This window comes from Cornus florida, unplaced genomic scaffold, assembly GCF_030987335.1.
Source record: "Cornus florida cultivar Cherokee Brave unplaced genomic scaffold, ASM3098733v1 CherokeeBrave_3.0.0_Hap2_Chr07, whole genome shotgun sequence".
In the NCBI taxonomy this organism is placed as follows: Eukaryota; Viridiplantae; Streptophyta; class Magnoliopsida; order Cornales; family Cornaceae; genus Cornus; species Cornus florida.
Window position 1 is genome coordinate 31,451,699 of NW_026775577.1, and position 18,775 is coordinate 31,470,473.

An 18,775-nucleotide genomic window follows, 5' to 3' on the forward strand; every position below is an offset into this window, starting at 1 on the left:
TTATTTATTTTTTTTATAAAAACACATTTCATATCAATTAATAAATATTTTTTATATAAATAAATAAATACTGAAACTTTTTACACATTTAATATTTTATTTTCTTTAAATATATTCTTGTCTAATTAAATTTAATTTTGTTAAGAAACTTATAATAAAAGTTAATTTGTGGTAGAGTTTTAGAAAAATTATTTTATTTAATATATCAATTAATAAGTATTTTTTATATTAATAATTCTTGTCTAATTCAATTTTCTTTTATTGAAAAATTCATAATAAAAAATAGATAAATAGGTTAATTTAAATTTTATTAGATAGATTTTGGAGTTTGATAGAGTTTTTTTTTTTTAAAAAAAAATAAAAAAAATACTTTTCATATCGATTAATAAATATATTTTTATATAAATAAATACTTAAATACTGAAACTCTTTCCACATTTAATAGTAGTATAGATAAAAACTTTTTTTTATATTAATTAATAAATTTTTTTTATATAATTAAATAAATACTGAAACACTTTGGTAGAGTTTCTGTATTTTACTCTAAAAATTAGATTTTCTTTTATTAAAAAATTGTAATATGCAATACGTGTTAGAGTATTATAGAAAATATTTTTAAACTCTTTTTATATGAATTAATAAATATTTTTATATTTTAATAATTCCTATCTAATTAGATTAGCTTTTACTAAAAAAAAAAATTCATAATAAAAGGTAATTTGTGGTAGAATTTTAGAAAAATTATTTTATTTTTTATATCAATTAAAAATATTTTTAATATTAATAATTCTTATCTACTTAGATTTTCTTTTATTAAAAAACTTATAATAAATAAATAGGTAATTTGTGTTAGAGTTTAATATAAACTCTTTTAAAAACTCTTTTTATAGCAATTAATAAATATTTTTTATTTTAAAAATTATTGTCTAATTACATTTAGTTTCATTAAAAAAACTCATAATAAATAGATAAATAGGTAATTTGTGTTAGAGTTTTTTAAAAACTGTTTTTGTAATTATTTTATTTTATTTAAATATATACTTGTCTAATTAGATTTAATTTAATTAAGAAACTCATAGTAGAGTCATATAAAAATTAATTTATTTTTTATATAAATTAATAATTATTTTTATATTAATAATTCTTGTCTAATTAGATTTATTTTATTAAAAAATTGATAATAACAAGTAGATAAATGGGTTAATTTAAATTTTATTATGTAGATTTTAGTGTTTTATCATATAATTTAATAAATATTTTTTTACATAAATAAATAAATACTGAAACTCTTTACACATCTAATAATAATATAGATAAAAACTCTTTTTATATCAATTAATAAATATTTTTTTATATAAATAAAGAAATATTGAAATACTCAAACTCTTTGACAGAGCTTCTGTATTTTACTCTGAAATTCAATTATTTTTATATCATCAATTAATAAATATTTTTTATATAAATAAATAAATACTAAAACTCTTTGGCAGAGCTTTTGTATTTTACTCTAAAATTCTAAATTTCTAGAATTCTCAATTTCTGTACATCTTCCTCCTTCCTCCATGCCTTTATGTATAGACTTCTTTTAGTATGAATAGGATGATGACATGTATCATTTTCTAGTAATGACATAATCATAACTGGGCTGGGCCGATTATATTGTGATAATTATTTATGAAAAAAAAAAGCTAAAAATAAGAGTTTTATATAGAATATGATTGATTTTATTAGGTAATTTTTAGATTTTTATAAAAACTATAATTATCCATAAAAAATAACTAAAAATAAGAGTTTTATATAGAATGTGATTGGTTTTATTAGGTAAATTACATTTTCTTTTATTAAAAAACTTGTAATAAATAAATAAATAAGTAATTTCTGTTACAGTTTAATATAAACTCTTTTAAAAACTCTTTTTATATCAATTAGTAAATATTTTTTATTTTAATAATTCTTGTCTAATTAGATTTACTTTTATTAAAAAAACTCAAAATAAATAGATAAATAGGTAATTTGTGTTTTAAAAACTCTTTAAAAACCTCTTTTTGTATCCATTAATAAATAATTTTTTATATTAATAATACATGTCTAATTAGGTTTACTTTTATTAAAAAACTCATAATAAATTGATAAATTGGTAATTTGTGTTAGAGTTTTATAGAAACTCTTTAAATATATCTTTGTTGATAGAGTTTTATTGATACTAAAATAGGTAATTTGTAATAGAGTTTTATTGAAATTATTTTATTTTCTTTAAATATATACTTGTCTAATTAAATTTAATTTTATTAAGTTACTCATAATAAAAGCTAATTTGTGGTAGAGTTTTATAAAAATTATTTTATTTTATATATCAATTAATAAATATTTTTTATATTAATAAATGTTATCTAATTAGATTTTGTTTTATTAAAAATGGATAATAATAAATAGATAAATAGGTTAATTTAAATTTTATTAGGTAGGAATTCAACTCTTTTTATATCAATTAATAAATATTTTTTTTATAAATAAATAAATACTGAAACTCTTTGGCAAAACTTTGGAATTCTGAATTTCTAGAATTCTCAATTTCTGTACCCCTTCCTCCTTCCTCCATGACTCTATTTATAGGCTTCTTGGATGAATAGAATGATGACATGTGTCTTTTTCTGATAATAACATAATCAGAATTGGGCTCAGCTGGTTATATTGTGAAAATTATCCATAAAAAAATAACTAAAAATAAGAATTTTATATAGAATGTGATTGATTTTATTAGGTAATTTTTAGAATTTTATAGAAACTATAATTATCCATAAAAAATAACTAAAAATAAGAGTTTTATATAAAATGTGATTTATTTTATTAGGTAATTTTTAAAGTTTTATAGAAACTATTTTTACAAAAACTATTTTTATATCAATTAATAAATATTTTTTTATAAATAAATAAATACTGAAACACTTTGCATATTTAATAATAGTATAAATATATATTGAATGCTTTGTCAAAGTTTATATGGACTGTTTGGACCACATAAACCCAAATGGCGGGGCAGACACAATTTTTGGTGCAGTTTTGATGAGTTTGTTTTTAACTCGTGAAAATTAATTCCCAATTAGAATTGGCCGAAGAATTAATACTCACTTTACATTTGAGATTTGAAGAAATGTATGTGATTGAGATTCCTCGGCAACAAAAACCCTAACAATCGTGTCTCCCCAGACGCACGTCATGCGAAATATATGAAACTAAATTCATTCTCATCCCCAATATATCAATTGATTTGGTTGAACAAGAGTTGAAAAGATGATTGGAATTAAGTTTTGTTTTGATTGCTTTTTATGATTCTTTGGTACCATGTGGGGTTTGAATTGATTGCATATCCAATAAGCCTAGAAAATGGATTGTGAAGGATATGTATTTGAGCGCATATCTGAGACAAAGAGAATAAAAGGGGGGAGGAAGTTTGGGGCCTAGTAGAGTGGGGGTGGAGAGAGAGGGAATGTAGAGCCTTTAAAATTTGGTCATTTCTTTTTTATTGCTTACATCTACTAAATAAGACATTGAATTGGTATAATAAAAGTAAGGGTATTTTTGTAATTGTACAATTGATATTTGGTTAGGGCCCTTTCTTAAATATAACACTACTAGGGACTCATGGGTCTCAAAGTAATTTATCTTTTCTAAAAAAAAAAAAAAAGTAAAAAAATAAAAAGTAAAGTGCAACTATCACGTGCCTTAGGAAAATAATGTTTTTCACCAAATTTAAATGTTTAGCTTCCATTTTTTCATAGATTAGTTGTCTCCTAAAGTAATTTCACATATAATAGGCACCCATATATATATATATTTGAACAATGCTTGTCTCAGGTCCCATAAGTTAGGATTGAAATTATGATGCTGACATTTACTAATAAAAATATGACATGTGTCATAAACTTTTTTAAATAATTAATAAAATTTGTTTGGATTTTTTGCGGATCATTCAAAAGAAATTTTATTTTTATTTTTATTTTTTTTCTCTTATGCGTTTGAGATTTTCTATTGCAAAACAATCCATTACACAAGAAGCTAAACAATTAATACAAACATGGTAAATTAAACACAATTGTAAAACTCCAATTATCAATATAGTTTAATTTCGCTTCAAATTGCAATAGGTGATGATAAATTTCAAAATTTTAGATACCACTAGAGTTATGCGTATTTATTAATTGGTCGGTCTTTTGAGTCATTCTGGAGATGGGATTGCAACAGAGATGACATGCAACAAATATGGCGGCTTGAATCATCTCTAAAGGGTGAATGTAAAATATTAGGGTTTGGGAATGGAAGAGGTGGCAAACAGGTGGTGGAGGTCGGTTGGTAGAAGAGAGAATTAATATTAGGGTTTCCGAATTAGAGAGATGGTGGATATCAATAGGGATTTGGTAGGAATAGAGAATGAATTATGAGTTAAAGAGAGGAAGAATCCATTACCAAATCTCACACACGCGTGAGAGAAAATCATCTTCCTTTTTGGATGACCAGTGAAACATCAAATGATTCAAGTTTAATTTTTTTCGACACATGTCATGTTGTTATTGATCCATATCCGCATTAGAAGTAGAGTCTTGCTTATGCCATGTAAGAAAAGTTTTTTCCAAAAAGTTTTGGGTAAGTAATAGACACGCACATTGACATTGTAGTAAACATTATTTCAAAATTCTAAATATTCAATTCTCTGTTAATATTTTAATCATAACCACGTGGTTTGACATAGTGAAAGCAAATGGTAATTCAAAGAGATTGTGTCCGTGATTACCGGATGTCCTATTTTGCCAGGAGAGAGATGGTTGGAATGCAGTCTAACTATTTTAATGTGTTTTAATAACTGTAAATATGTAAAACAAATAATATCTAAGACAGCACAATCATTTGTTTAACCATCATCTATCATCCCACCTTGGATAGAAAATAATGATATTTAGATAGAATTCTCAAATTTATTTGTCAAGTCTATAAAGCTTCCATCCATTTCGTATAATAAGTAAGTTCAAAGATAGGCAGTTCACTGCATCAAATGAATAGAAATCTTTACACCTAGCCTCATAGACAAAGTTTTTTTTTTGGCCATAATGACCTTAGTGTTCCAAATTCATCTTGAGTTTAAACTAGCACCTTTGGATGCATATATAATCCTCCCGAACACAAATGCACTCGTAAGTCCTAGAACTATGATTCGGGATTATATGAGTCATTGTCCGAAATTGCATGATCTAGTCGATCACAATTTGACATATCAATAAATATGTTAAATATTTACGAGTCAAATTGTAATTGATCGAGATTATATAATAATGTCTGGAATCCAACTAAAACAAAGAAACATTGTTCTTAGATTACTTGTTCTTCATTCTAAAGTATATCGAGTTCATAAAATCCAAGAGAAAGCGACATGTCCCAAATGTAAAAAGTAAAAAATAGAATAAAGTGGTCTCATATATATTCCAAAGGGAAGAAATTTGTCTACACAATGCTAACAAACAAATTTCAACTCAAACAACACCAAAGAATACAAAGCCCAGCCCCAATTTGGTAAATCCCCATATCAAGCCAGTCAAATAATAATTAATAATAATACAAATAAACAACAAATAATAGCATTAAATTCGATCCCGCGATAATGAAAGTGAAACATGGCCCGTGGGGACAAAGATTTAAATAACCAAAAAAAAAAAAAAAATTAATAATAATAAAACACTTTCTCTCTCTAGAAGAGCCAACCCAAGACAGCACATCCCAATACCAAGCTTCCGACCACCACCTGCATGCTCTTCAATTTCTCTGCTCCACTCTGCAATTTGGTTCCAATTTAATTTCAGAATTCAATTATTGTGTGAAGGATATAATATTCAATTTCCACTTTTTTTAATTTTAGATTTAAATGAAGGATATAATATTCAATTTCCACTTTTTTAATTTTAATAAATAGACTGCCATTATTTAACTTTAATTTAAGAAAGACTTCCTGTGCATCGATAATAATGTGTTTATAACTAAAGCTACTTTATCAAAATTTTAATTTTATACAACCGAATATAACATTGTCTTATGATATCTTGCTCTCAGAAGCATTAAAATTGAGTATATGACTAAGAAAATGTGGAACTAGAGAAAACTAATTATACAACCATTTTTATATCATTTTAATAGAAATAATGCTGCAATAATTTATAATTTTAAAATTTAAAAAAAAAAAAATCATGAATTTTTTTCACATTTTGAAAACAATTAATTAATAATCTAATTCAAATACCAAAATAAATAAATTTTCAAAAGAAAGTACACAATGAGACTTGAATTATGTTAGATCTGGGTGCAAGCAAAACTTACCTCATCTGCTAGTGAAGGACCAGGAGAGACTGAGTCGAGACTCGGTCCGGGAGCTTCGGTCGGTGGTGCAGGTGGTCCGAGCAACTCGGGTGTCGGCGCTGGCGAAGGCACATGGTGCTTCTTAGTCTTCTTCTTGCTTGGAGCAGGCGCAGATACAGGAACCTTGGCAGGCGGCGCAGCCACAGGAACCTCCGCAGGAGGCGCAGCCACAGGAACCTTCGCAGGCGGAAGCACAGCTGGAGGAGTCGCCGGAGCAACAACAGGAGGAGAGCTGACTGGTACTGGAGCAGGCGGAGAGCTGACCGGCACTGGAGCCGGAGGTGAGCTCACAGGTGCCTTAGCCGGTGGAGCTGAAACCGGCACTGGAACCACCACTGTCGGCGGAGCCGAAACCGGAGATGTAGCCGGGGGAGTCGAAACCACAGTCGGCGGCGTCGAAACAGCAGTCGGCGGTGCCGAAACCGGAGCGGTCACCGGAGCTGCCGATTTCGGTGTCGACGGCGCCGTCGCAGTAACCGGTGTTGCAGCGGGAGTCACCACCGTAGCAGGCGGCGTAATGCTCGGTGCCGCCGCCGGAGATTGCGCACCGACACCAACAACTATAATAAACACACATGCAAACGCCGACACAATCTTCCTATCCATGGTTTCTAGAGAGAGAAACTAGAGAGAGAAAGAGCGTGTGTATCTGGGAGATGGTGATAGAAGGGAGAAGGAGCAAAGATAAGTATATAAATAGTGAGCGTTAGATCAATGTATTACATCATGATTGATTAAAAAGGGTTAGATCGGACGTTAGAGAGAGAGTAAAGCAGGTTCGACAGTTGTGTGGGCCATGCAGTAGCGAACAAAATGAACCAGCGCAAAGTGGCAATCGAAACAGTCTGTGCTCGGAGAGTGGGACAGGATTGCATGTGACGCGAGTTATTTTATTATAATGTGGTTAATGATCGCCACGTCACCTGACCTGTTTGTGATTATTTTTGTGGCGTTTTGATTTGGCTTTTTCGAATTAGGGCACTTCTTGTACAGCTGGAAATCCTTATGTGGGCCCGAGAAGAAGATGGGCCAATGCGAGTTGGACACGTAGTGGCTTGTTGGGGGCTATGATTGCGGAGTAAGTTTACCGGAGGTTTGGCCAGCTTTCGCTGGACTCTCAGGGCACCGCCAGTGTGGGTCCCAGTACAAACCTACCATATTTAATTAATTTTGTGTTTTTTTTTTATATTTTTAAGAACATATGGTATTTCCTATACTGACTATAAATTTATAAGATAAGATGGTAATAGTCACGGGTGAGTTTGAGGAGGATAATAAAATGTCATAATTAATTTCTAGAATTATATTATCCGAAAAATACTCTGTTAATTGCCTCACAATGGCAGATGAAGAGAGATGGTTGTTGATGAATATAACTCTTTACTTGCCAACAATGTCAGGTTAAAATTATAAATAAATAAATAGTTTATTTTATTGTTTAATAATTTTTTATTTTATTTATTTTGTTAAATTACACTAACCTTTAATGGAGAGAAGTATACCATACCTTTGTGTTCTCAAAAATCTTACTAGGGGGTAAAAATGAGTATAGTATTAGAAGTTGTAATGTGAATGAGGTGAGGTAAATATGTAATTGAACCCTAATGAGAAAAATAAATTATGCATGCACCCTTAATTTCAATGTATTATTTCTTTACAATATATTACACTTTAGGGTTGATTTTCACTCTTCAATTGACAGGTTCCTCTTCTAGAAAATACAAGAGTAGTAGCCACTCCCTTTCTCAGCTCGTCGTAAGCCTGCAACACCGATCAACCTCCGTGACTACATTTAGGTGAAGATTATGACTTAGGTGAGAACTTTTTGACTCTATCTGTCTTTTTTTGAGATGGGAATGAAGTCTTGAATACCTTCCTCGGACGAGGATGGTATTGTTACCAAAAACTCGTCTCGGGTTGGGACGGGAATGAAATGGAAGAATTGACCTAGTTAAACCCGTTCCATAATCATTTTTACAATTTTGCATTCCTTTGTAACAAAATTCATATAGAGGATAAGTCAAAATTCAAAAAAATTGCCCTTGAAGCCATTGTAAATTTTGGCGCATGTAATTTCACTTCACTTTGAAATGATGTCGGTGTGATTTACTCTTTAAATCTTATGGATTCAATCATTTTTTTAAGTATACATCACTAAACAACAAACCAACCCAACTGAACCTCAAACTTTTAAATTAGCTTTCTTCATGTGATTGGAATATTAGAGGTGCAACAACAATATCCCCGATTTGTCTCATTGATTTTCTTAATTGATCGAATTAATAAACTCTGATTTACATCTCCACATAAATTAATGTTTGCTTCTTCATTAATAATGTACCAAGTCCTTCATTAAACCTTTTTTTTTTGTTAGTGTGACTGATTCTTTTCCTTTCTTTTTTTTCTTTTTTTTTTTTTTTAAATTGTTTGAAAATTTCATCTAACTTTTTAGAAGTTTCATTGCCAAACTGTGAAAAATTTAGTCCAATCCATCTAAATTAGTACTTGAGTCTGTTTGGCAAATCACTTATTTTTTTTTATTATTACCATTTTTTTCTACGTTTTTTTTATTCGAATAATAGTAGCGAAGTAAAAGCACAAAGAAACGTGTTGGTTCTGTAATTTGAATAGTATTAAAGCACTTTTGAAATAGAGGCCAAAATAGAAAGTACCAAATTAGTGCTGATGTAGCAAAAGCACTGTTCCAAAAAAAAAAAAAATCTCTAAAATGATCTTTTTAACTAGCCATTTAATATTTCACATTTATAACGTACACTTATATATATATATATATATATATATATATATATATATTTATTTATTTCCTTAGTTGGTACCCATATATACATGCTTTCACTGAGATTTGAACCCCTTACCCAAAGAAAGGTAAGGACATGATCGATACTGCTAAGCCACTGGCCCATTAGTCATATTTTTATATTTTTGTTTACAAAAATCTTATAACAAATTTACGTTATCACAAATATGTCTCGAAATAGTATTATATACACTCTAAAATAAAATTAAAAAAAAAAATTACTTCTATTTCGAGTCAAAGCAAAAACGTAAAGGCCAATTATGGTTGCCAAACAACACCTAAGGATCTAAGTCATTTGTGGCTTGACTAACAATATAGGTATAAAAGGAAAAAGTTCATTCTCTGGCTAAAACTTGTTTCAATGCTTTTACTTTCCAAAAGAAAATAGTGTCATCATCCCCTACTAGACTATCATGTTAATAGTACGAGCAGTGACAGAGAACCCGAATATTTCTACCGAAATAATCACCATTGGTCACGTCAAATAATTTCTTTACCTAACTCTTTATTATCGATTTTTTCTCTCCCAATTTTTCCTTTTTCTCTCTCTTCCTCTTATTTCCTCTCTCCTCTCTGTGTCTGGTTCTTCACCAATTCTTCTTATACATTCCCTCTCTTGATATACACATATCCAAAGCATTCTAGAGACAAGATCCAAAATTCTTTATCCTCGCTTTTTTTTTTAAGATCACCTACTTTTTTCTATTCATAAATCTTCCAAAAATAAATCTTTCCAATCCCGGATGAAAAATATGCACAAGATTTTTTTTTTTTTTTTTTTTTTTGTGGTAAGTAAATATTCACACAAGAGTTGCCATTACAAAATACATTAATCTCTTACACAAAAAAAAAAAAAAAAAAAAAAAGGGAAGAGAAACGGTTGAATCTTCTCAAAATTTCTGTTTGATTTTTATGAATACAAAATCTGAATGAGAGAAATTGTAGCTTTTATTTTCTTTTTCTTTTTTGTTCTATTTTGGTTTTGTGCTTCTATATTTGCAAAACATGAAGAAATTTAATTTTTTTTTTTATATTTTATCTTCAATTTTACGAAATCAAAAGGAGAGACAAAACCAAAATCAAAGATAATATTGAATACAGAAGAAAGAAGAAAAATTGAGAATTAAGAGAGGAGAGAGAAGGGAAGAGGTAGGAGTTATGTTTTTAGAAAATAATCTGACGTGGCTCAGCCACGTTAAATTCGACTTTTTATTCGGTTGTTTGACTCGGCTCACTTATCATTTTCCTAATAGTATTGCATACCTTGAACTGATTTCTATACAAATATCTCTTGTAATGGTCCACAGTAATCTTTTCTGTATTTTTCCAATTTTTTCTGATGTCCCCGTTCCTCCGATTGTATGCTTCGACTCATTAAACTAATTTTGAGGAGCATTAATGTATATAATTTGCAAATAGAAAGTAAACATGATTATTCAATAGTGGTACAGCGATATCTCATTTATTTCTCAAAGTGAATGACTAGAAATGATTAAGAAATAAATGGTTCTGTGAGTTCATTGTTAACAAAATAAAATAAAAATAATGATAAGTTTTATTATAAATAAATAAAAAAAGAAAGCACTCGACACAAGTCTAACAAAATCACTTGAACCTAAAGAGAACTAAAAAAAGACTAAGAAGGAACCTACCTATGACAATGACTAAAAAGAAGCTACCTATTGTCATGTGAAGTGCCTTAGAATAAAACCCTTCTGAAAATAAGAAGAAAAAAGATAAAAATAAATATGAACTCACTCAAAGAGAGTGAGTTCATAATTATTTATCTAGTGCTTAATTGTTATATAACAATTAAGCACTAGATAAATAATTATGAACTCACTCTCTTTGCCTATCTTTAGTTCTTAAACTTCACTAGTAACAAAATTGTTCTCTCTCCTATTGCACATTGTTCTCAATGGGTGGAGGGTCAGAATTTGGTAGATGTTTTACTGTGAAAGTTTAGGTTCAAATATATTTAATACTCTACATTCAATTTATTCAAAGAAAGCCCACCTTCTTTTATTAATAATAATATTCATTTATAATTTTATTTATAAATAAATATATAACAAAAACTGCAGTAATTACTAACATACAATCATCTCTAAATCACAATTTTAGAGTTGTTTTGTACTCCAGCTTTTCAACAAATAATTTCACTACCTTCATCTAATATAATAAATTTTATATTATTATATGATAATGTAAAGTAAATTAATTTGTATCTTATATAATGAACATAGATAATTAAATTTTAAGGGCTTTTGCTGACTACGTTATTAAAAAAAATAAAAATTATTATATGATTTTAATTAATCATAACTCAATATGGAAATAAAAATTTAAACAAAATTGCTTTGATTATGTGTGGAGTAGAGTTGTAGTTGGTTGAGATGATATAAATAATTGTGGACAAATTATATATGGTCCCAAAAATTATATGTGGTGTGTGTAATAATATAAGGAGGGAAGGGAAGGTGCTGAAAAGGCTAATATATATATATATATATATATATATATATATATATATATATATATATATAGTTATTTATTTATATATATGACCCTCGAGGCTTTCATTAACCGTTACAATTGCGAAACCCTAAATCCATATTTGGTTCTTGAATGAATGATGACTGACATAGATTTGAGTCTCAGAACGTCAATCCATAAGTTTATATTTTTGAGAGTTTCGTGCACTGAAATAACTCTTTTCTATATATTTTAAACATTGTTGCAAGATAAGATTGAATGCTGAATGAATGTTGTGAGACTCGAACTTACATTCTCACATTTATCACATTGAACTTTTACCATTTGCCATTAACAATGACCACAAATTAAGTTTATATTGAAGCACCTTGAAATCGAGTCTCTTCTTTCATTACGAAAGGTGGAGGGATCGAGTCTCTCAAAATACACTGTGGGAGTTATTTGTCACTGGCGCTGAAAAAAAATAAATAAAATAAAATAAAAATTGAAAAGGACTTGGATAGTCCAAAATCTGAATCGGACCACGAAAGTCCAATTTTGTTTGTACAAAAGGAGAAACCTTTACCAGCCCACTAAATGATATTTCTATGTTCAAAATGATGCGAAATCAAATGGACCAAAATTTGCAGGCCCAAGACATCCACCTTATATGGGCCTGCCTAGCCCCACAACCCATGTCCTCTATGCTTCACTATTTTTTTCCCTTTTATTTATTTTTTATTATTATTATTTAAATAATCTTTTGCAGGGATTGGTTGTATTTATTTGTTTTCTTATTATTGTTCTCTGATATTTTATCTTGATAGCAATGAAGAATATAATCGGTGTGTTTGGTATCAAAGCTGTCTGTGCCCGCACTTGTTATGTACAGATGATTCTAATGTGCCCAATGTACCGGCCACACAGAATACATAATTTATTTCTTGCTCATGTTTTCATCATCTATAAGTTGGATAAACTCAAGAACTTGGCCAAGAAAAAGATAACACGAGAAGAAGTACTTTCCTACATTAATTTCTTGCACAGTAATTTGAAATCTTGTACCTTTCATGCATCAATTTTTACTAGTCTTATCTTCCTACATTCATTATGATACTCACCAGCTACATTATTTGTTTCAAATTTTAGTTCTTGTCATTAATGAACGAGCCGATAGAATCAAGGTGCAATGGGTCCCATCCCACCTTATGTCTTGGCCCACTTTTTCTTCAATTTGGAGAAAAAATTAAGTTTTTTATTTTTTATATAGTATGATTCAATGTATACTTAACAATTTATTTTTATTCGATTATACAACTGATTTGATGTAATAACTAATAATTATTTTATATTTATAAAAAGGTATTTTTATTTTTTTTTAAAATTGACAAAAATTCTTATTTGACTTTACCCATTGATGTTTCGTCACAAGGGTTGGATTGAAGTGTTTGGGGCTTATTATCATTTTTCGGTAATTTGACATGGCTATTATGTCATTTTTCGCTTAGTTTGACATGAGTATTTAAGGAATAATGCCGCTCAAATCCAAAAATATAAAAAATATGGATACAACAAACATGAAAGTAAAATGACTATAAATATAGTCGTATAAAGTCGACGTCAATGTCATCTCTTAATGTGAGAGTCTTATCAAAGTGATCGAGTCAGGAGTACTTTTAACATGTTAAAAAAGTATAGCTGGATATGACAAATATGTATATGGTGACCGCAACAAATTAATTTTTTTTTATTTTTTATTTTTTTTTTCTTCTGTTAATCGATACTCACACACTCATACTTTTAACTAAAGCTCGAATTATTTTTTTTTCCCGAAAATTTAAAGCTCGAATTATTGATCGACTTTAAGAAATAGGAATTTTGTATCACTAAGCTGTTAATAATTACAAGAATTAATCTATGCAAGTTAATAATTAACATTAATTAAAGAGAGATGGAGGATGTGCTCAAACAGAAGCCAAAAAATCGTGCTATACTTGTTGACAACCGACCCACTACAACAACCAACACTCATATCTCTTAATCGATTGTAGCGTGCAAGTCAAATTTAGAATTTTCCAAAGCGAAACTATGCTTTTTAAGGTTTTGATGTAAGAAAGTTTGTACTATAAAATCATGCGGAAACCAACTTATATATAGTTGCAGATTCAAAAGCATCAACAACTCACAAAACTGATCTGCATTAGAGCCCTCACAAGATGGTTTGTTCCATATGTCAAAGCAACTTGAAGCCTTGCAACTCCGCAAAGATAGTTTAGGTTGGAGATAAATCCTTCTCGGGCATTACCCAGTAACCTAATTAGTAGAGCGCCCAACTCTCCGAGTGAGTGTGCTCGTGTTCGAGTCCCCTTTCGCTCTAGTTTGCCAAGATATATATATATATATATATATATATATATATATATATATATCAGAGAAATCCTTCCCTACATGCCACTTTAGGATTAAAAAAAAAAACTTCAAGCTCAGCAAGAGTGCTATTGGCTTTGTGTGCTTTCTAGATTTAGGCTTCGCAGAGATTATATTAAAATGGTAGTTCTGTTCAAAAGTCCCCTTGTTCATCACTCACCTGTGTTCTGCAACTAGTTCAACAAGTTAGAAAAATTCACACTTTTAACCTAGTGGACAGTTTACATGTTCATCTGCCTAGAAATGAATGCCAATCACGCCGAACAACAACACAAACACATCCAGATGTCAAGACATGAACTAAATTACCGCGCGATCTTGGACATAATCATGATTAAAAACACTGCAAATCACATTATTAAACTAAGCATAACTGAAGAACTGCTTTTTTTCTTAAGTGGTTCCATATTCTATACAGAAGCCGCATTTTCTTGAGACCACCACACTTGTACTTGCCCACATATTCTATTATTCGCTTTTTTTGAGTGGGAAATTTGAATGGCTTACAAGTTATACAACCATTTTCAATGTGAGGCCATTGATTGGTTTGTTCTGGAGGAGGGGACCAATGCCTAGGTTTTTTTAGGGTAAAATGGTGAACATCATGACTGTCTCATTTTTTCTGCAATGTCACATTTTTCTTCGAAGTAACGGCAAAAAATAGTGTTTTAAATCTTATTGGTGCTTAAGTGTTAGCCATGTGATCAATTGCATCATGCATGATTACTCAAAGAATATTAAGTCTACCTTAGCAAAATGATGGAGCCACACCTAAGAACTGTACTGAGGTTCAAGGAGATGATGTAAATAGGTTCTAATACACAATTGGCCCTATTTGATTCCTAAAAGATGATATGGCCTCAGTGGACTATCTTGAAAATGACAGTCAGTGAGTGCATTTAGATTGAATTGAAAGGAAAGGAAAGGAAAAGAGAGGAGGAGGGGAAAAACAGTGTTTGGTCCAAAAATGAGTTTGAAAAAGAAGGAAATAGGAGGGAAGAGGGCATATTAATCCCTTAAATTGTGTTTTGGCTTATCCCATTACAACTAGAAGGAAACACAAGGATATGACAAGAGAGTTGGGAATTATCCATTTTGACCCTCTCTCTTTTTTTTTTTTTCTCTAGTGAATGCATATGCTATATCTTTGTCCTGTGTAAAAAAAAAAAAAAAAAAAATCAGTTCCTGTCTTTTTCTTCAACCATTTCCAGATGAAAGGATTATTGCTTTCATTATTTTTTCTTAGTGCTCTATGACAATTAATGCTATTTTATTCAGTCATTCTCTCTCCCCCCCCCCCCCCCCCCCCCCAACTAATACTGTGCTTTCCATTCCCTCCCTACTTATACATAGGTAAGCCCATTTTGCTTACTAGCTCTCTTATGCAATTTCATTTCTCCAATCCTTTTCCCCCTTAACTGATACTATCCTTTCCATTCCCTCCTACTTATCCATATGCAAGTTCATTTTGCTCACTAGCTCTCTTATAAATCTTTACGAGCATATATTTGTAACTTCTCCCCCATCTTACCCTTCCATGGAGTCACAGCACCCAAACAAGACAACCAACCACAAGGCTAAAAAGCCAGAGCTCAGATGCAGCAAGACTTGTTGCTTCTTCTGCACCGTGAACGAACCATCCTCATCTCTCAGAAGAACCTATATGGCCAATTACTTCGAAGAATTGCCTCACGGAGATGACCAAGAGAACGTACTCGTGTTAAGCAGCCTCTGGAACACCGCCATGACTCAGCCTGATGATCCGGAATTTCCCTGCCTTGGCATCTTTGAATGCATGGCTAAATTTATAGACAGAGGCATCAATGATGATGACTGGCTTTCAAGAGACCAAAACATATACGTCCCTTACTACGCTGCACATATTATTGGCTCCTACACCATGAACAAGGCTCAATTCGCGGAGATGGCAGTTAAATCAGGTGTGATACTGCCATTATTGGAGCTTTTGCGAGGAAAAATCAGTTGGGTGGAGCAAAGAGTCGCCGTTAGAGCCCTCGGCCACCTAGCCAGCCATCAAAGCACATTTGAAGCCGTTGCAGCTCATGAAACAGAGATAATAAGCTTGGCTATGGAGATAGCATCAACATGCCTCGACGTGGTTTACCGTAACTTTGTTGGCGTGAAAGATACTGAAAGATTGAAGTACCACTGTGATCTGCTTACAAGAGGGGTTAGAGAGTTAGAAATAGAGAACAGAAAAGCTGAGGAATGGGCTAGTCAACTTCAGTACTGGTCTCTCTTTCTCCTAAACTGCTTTGCATGTAAAGAGAGATCATCCATCAATCAGATCTGCAAACAAGGTTTCTTGAAGGACTTGTGTGGCATGTGGGGCGGACTAGCAAATCGTGCCTCCCCGGTTGGAATTGGGCTGATTAGAACTCTTTGCAACACCAAGAAGGGAAGAAAAAGCATCGCGGATTCAAAACAAGTCCTAGAGAGTTTATGCAATCTCTCTAGGTCCTCAGATGATTGGCAGTACAAGGCAATTGAGTGTCTTCTTTTGATTCTTAAAGACAATGATACTAGACACATAGTGTTGGATATTGTAATCCTGTTTCTTGCTGATTTGGTTGAGCTCAAAAGTGTTAGCCGAGGAATGGTAAAAGTTGGAGACAGAATCACACAAACCATATTACAGGATTATAGTAAAATCAAATACGGAAAACTCCATATGAAAAGCAAGAGAGCTCGGAGAGCACTGGAAGAGATATGGGAGTTGAAGGTGGAGCGAAGAAAGAGAGAGACATTGATGTCAGAACAAGAAGTTGGAGAGAGAAAGACTTTGGCGGGGATGTTGAAACGAGAAGGAAACCAAAGGTTCTGGTCAGGTGACATCAAACAAGCTGTTGTCAGGTACACAAAAGCCTTGGACTTGTGTCTGCTAAAGATGAAAAGAGAAAGGACAGTTCTTTACAGTAATAGAGCTCAATGTTATTTGCTTCTTAAAGAACCAGAATTGGCCATTAGTGACACAACCCGAGCTCTGTGTCTATCTGGTGAAGCGAGTCCTCACAATAAGAGCCTGTGGCGAAGATCACAGGCTTATGACATGAAAGGGTTGGCTAAAGAAAGCTTGATGGACTGCTTCAAGTTTATCAATGGGCGCATCAAATTGGAGGCTGATAGAAGGAATACAACGATCCCATATCATGCTGCACACATGATTAACAAGCAGATGAATGCCACTTGGATTTTTGCTGCTGCCAAATCAAAGACATATGGCAATCACGAAGTCATACAACAATCAAAGGGCAAGGATCAAGTCAACGATATAAGTACAAGAAAGACGATGGAAAAGAAGGATTTTCTAGGTAAGTTCCAAATATATCATCATCTTTGCCTTTATCTCATATGAATGGGGTTGGCCAAGTTATTAATAGACACAACACATTACACATATCTATAATGTGTTTGTGATATATCTGTTTGTACACAATGTTGCTAAATATGCAGCCAAAATGGTAGTCCAAGACCATGAATTGTGGTGACTGTTCGCATTTATCATGTGTGCTTGGTGGTCACACTCACACTGAGCCTGACAATTCTCTCTTTTCAAGGTATGTCCAACATGGTAGAGGAATCCTTGGTGAAGAAGGGACAGAGGTGGAAAAAGCAAGAAAGCCGAGCACAGAGAAGGAAATGTAAATGTGTTGGTATTTTTGCTCGCTGAGACACTCCAATGAGGGGAAGAGGAACTACGAACTGCTGAGCATTGAAAAAGGAAAATGATTTTGATACCAATGAGTTTGGCCAAAAAAGAGAACCAAGTCCCTCACGAGCCTTTCATGGTTTAACGGAGGCTTGGTTAAACCTTTGATGGTATAACCGAGCCCAAGTCCCTCATGAGCCTTTGATGGTTTAACCGAGCCTCCGTTAAACCATCATAGGCTCACAAGGGACTCGGTTCTCTCTTTCGGCCAAACTCTTCAATCCAACTAGCAATACTTTTAAAAAGAGGGTGGGGGCAAAATTTTGATTTGACCAATATAGACCATGTGATGTACGTATGGGTTCAATATCATGAAGCTCATTATGTTTTTAATGTCTATGTTCAAAGTCTTGAATGCTAAACCTTTAATAGAAGTATTATAATTGTTGCATGTCAAAGTAATTAGTGAAAGTTAAGGGATTGCATTTCATTCCACCTTTGAGCATCTCAGATTAAGACACCCCAACAACTGTAAAACCAAAATGAAAACTAAGAGAAATCTATCCTAATCCTAAAGTTAGATTTGCTGGATTCCATATCAAACCTACCATACTAATAATGATCTTATACGTGTCCACAACAATGAACTATTATTGGAATTCAGCTATGATAAACAAATTATATATATATATAGTGATTATATTAATTGGAGTAGGTGATTTAGCTCCAAAATTGGAGAAAATATACAACTAATCTTAGCGGCTCCACATTAGGAAGGAATCTCAGGGTCAGTGAGCTTAGATTAAAAAAATACTTTAATGGGAGCTCCGACTGATTAAATATTGACACATATTAATAGATTCCACTGAAATAAATGAGTGTTTATTTACGTGACAAAATATAATGCGATAAGGTATTACCAGTGCACTTATTCTCAAGTTCAGCGCTCAAATCTCAAAGCCGAAACATTTTGAGCTAGGCAGGTC

The 18,775-nt window shown here is 31.6% G+C and overlaps 2 protein-coding genes across 2 annotated transcripts; one reads left to right on the forward strand and one right to left on the reverse strand.

The window, feature by feature from the left end:
* Positions 1 to 5,448: 5,448 nt before the first annotated feature.
* LOC132266954 (lysine-rich arabinogalactan protein 18) lies at positions 5,449 to 7,077 on the reverse strand. Its single transcript, XM_059767987.1, has 2 exons — positions 6,361 to 7,077; positions 5,449 to 5,821 (listed from the first exon to the last, which is right to left on the reverse strand). Exons 1-2 carry the CDS (start codon positions 7,003 to 7,005, stop codon positions 5,738 to 5,740), a joined length of 729 nt encoding a protein of 242 aa, XP_059623970.1. The 5' UTR covers positions 7,006 to 7,077; the 3' UTR covers positions 5,449 to 5,737.
* An 8,385-nt stretch (positions 7,078 to 15,462) lies between these two features.
* LOC132266955 (uncharacterized) lies at positions 15,463 to 18,201 on the forward strand. The gene is made up of 2 exons (XM_059767988.1): positions 15,463 to 17,451; positions 17,698 to 18,201. Exons 1-2 carry the CDS (start codon positions 15,657 to 15,659, stop codon positions 17,808 to 17,810), a joined length of 1,908 nt encoding a protein of 635 aa, XP_059623971.1. The 5' UTR covers positions 15,463 to 15,656; the 3' UTR covers positions 17,811 to 18,201.
* The last annotated feature ends 574 nt before the right edge of the window (positions 18,202 to 18,775 follow it).